The following is a 1,249-nucleotide window of genomic DNA, read 5'->3' on the forward strand; positions in this document are numbered from 1 at the left end:
CCCGCAGCCAGAAGACGCCCCGCATCCTGCCCCGCAGCCCCATACTGCCCCGCAGCCAGAAGACGCCCCGCAGCCCAACACCGCCCCGGACCAAAAGCCAACTCAGCCGTTGGAGCAGTGAACCGGCCGGTCCCGTCAGACTGGGTTTTTAATCTAAGCTCATCTGTTACTCACAGCAGCCATTGGGTGAAAAACCAACCAGAGGAGAGCAGAGAGTCTTAATACCTGGGAGAATATAATAAATATTACATTTAATCTGGAAATAGAGACGCTTGTATGTGGTCAGCTGAGCAGATCTCTGACGTTTAAGCATTTTACTGCTGTCGTCTGTCCTACACTGCAAAAACACAAAATACTACCAAGTATTTTTGGTTGAGTTTCTAATGCACACATCTTAATACTTGAAATAGGAAAAAACTAACTTACAAACAACATTTCAGCTAGAAATAGGAGCTTGTTTTAGGTAAACAATTCCTTAATATTGACCTTAAAAAGTACTACTACCATTGGCAACTTATTTAACTTACAACAAAACATTTTCCATGTCATAAGTTAAATAATCTGCCAGAGGAACTAGTACCTTTTTTTGTCAATATTAAGGACTTAAACAAACTGCTATATTTTGCTGAAAATGTGCTTGTAAGTTAGTTTTGGGCTAAGATACTTGCTCTAGAAAGTTGACCAAAAGTACTTGGTAATATTTAGTGTTTTTGCAGTGAATCCTCACTGAGTTTTGTTTTTCCGTCAGAGTTGCTGAGAATGTTTGTGATCTGTAAGAACACTGAACCATCCTCAGTGTTGGTGTTTTTGTTCAGTGTGCACCGCTGATCGCCAAAGTCCTTAACCCTCAGTGAAGATTTAATTTAGAGAGAAACAGAGATTTATTTTAAAAAAGAAAATTATTTTTAAGAACCTGTGCACATTAGATATTTAACTGTATAGTGTATTCATGGCTTTGGGTGTGCGTATATTTTTGCTAAAAACACATTCAAGCCTCATTTGATCACTGAACAAAAAGGAGGGCATTTTACATTCATTGTGCTTTTTATTGTGAGCAGCAATGTAGCACAAGGAGGCATGCTAGCTTCCGCAGCGCTGTGTGCTGTCATGGTACATTTCAATGAACTGTAGAAAATACATACAAACTGTGAGTCTGCGATCTTACTGTGTGTACAGATAAAATACGACACCAATGTGATTGGTGTCAAATTTCTGGTCGGTTCACTCAAATAAACATTTTGGACTTGTC

General features: G+C 39.6%; 1 protein-coding gene across 1 annotated transcript in view; it reads left to right on the forward strand.

Moving 5' to 3' along the window:
- Positions 1 to 1,249, forward strand: part of LOC106960855 (inositol hexakisphosphate and diphosphoinositol-pentakisphosphate kinase 2-like) — a 68,936-nt gene extending 67,687 nt beyond the window's left edge. The window contains exon 37 of the mRNA XM_015054208.1: positions 32 to 1,249. Within this exon, the coding sequence (XP_014909694.1) occupies positions 32 to 121 (90 nt within the window). The 3' untranslated portion in view covers positions 122 to 1,249. The remainder of the gene's footprint in view (positions 1 to 31) is intronic.

The sequence above is a fragment of the Poecilia latipinna genome, unplaced genomic scaffold (assembly GCF_001443285.1).
Source record: "Poecilia latipinna isolate Pla-1442-1.1 unplaced genomic scaffold, P_latipinna-1.0 Scaffold1237, whole genome shotgun sequence".
NCBI lineage: Eukaryota > Metazoa > Chordata > Actinopteri > Cyprinodontiformes > Poeciliidae > Poecilia > Poecilia latipinna.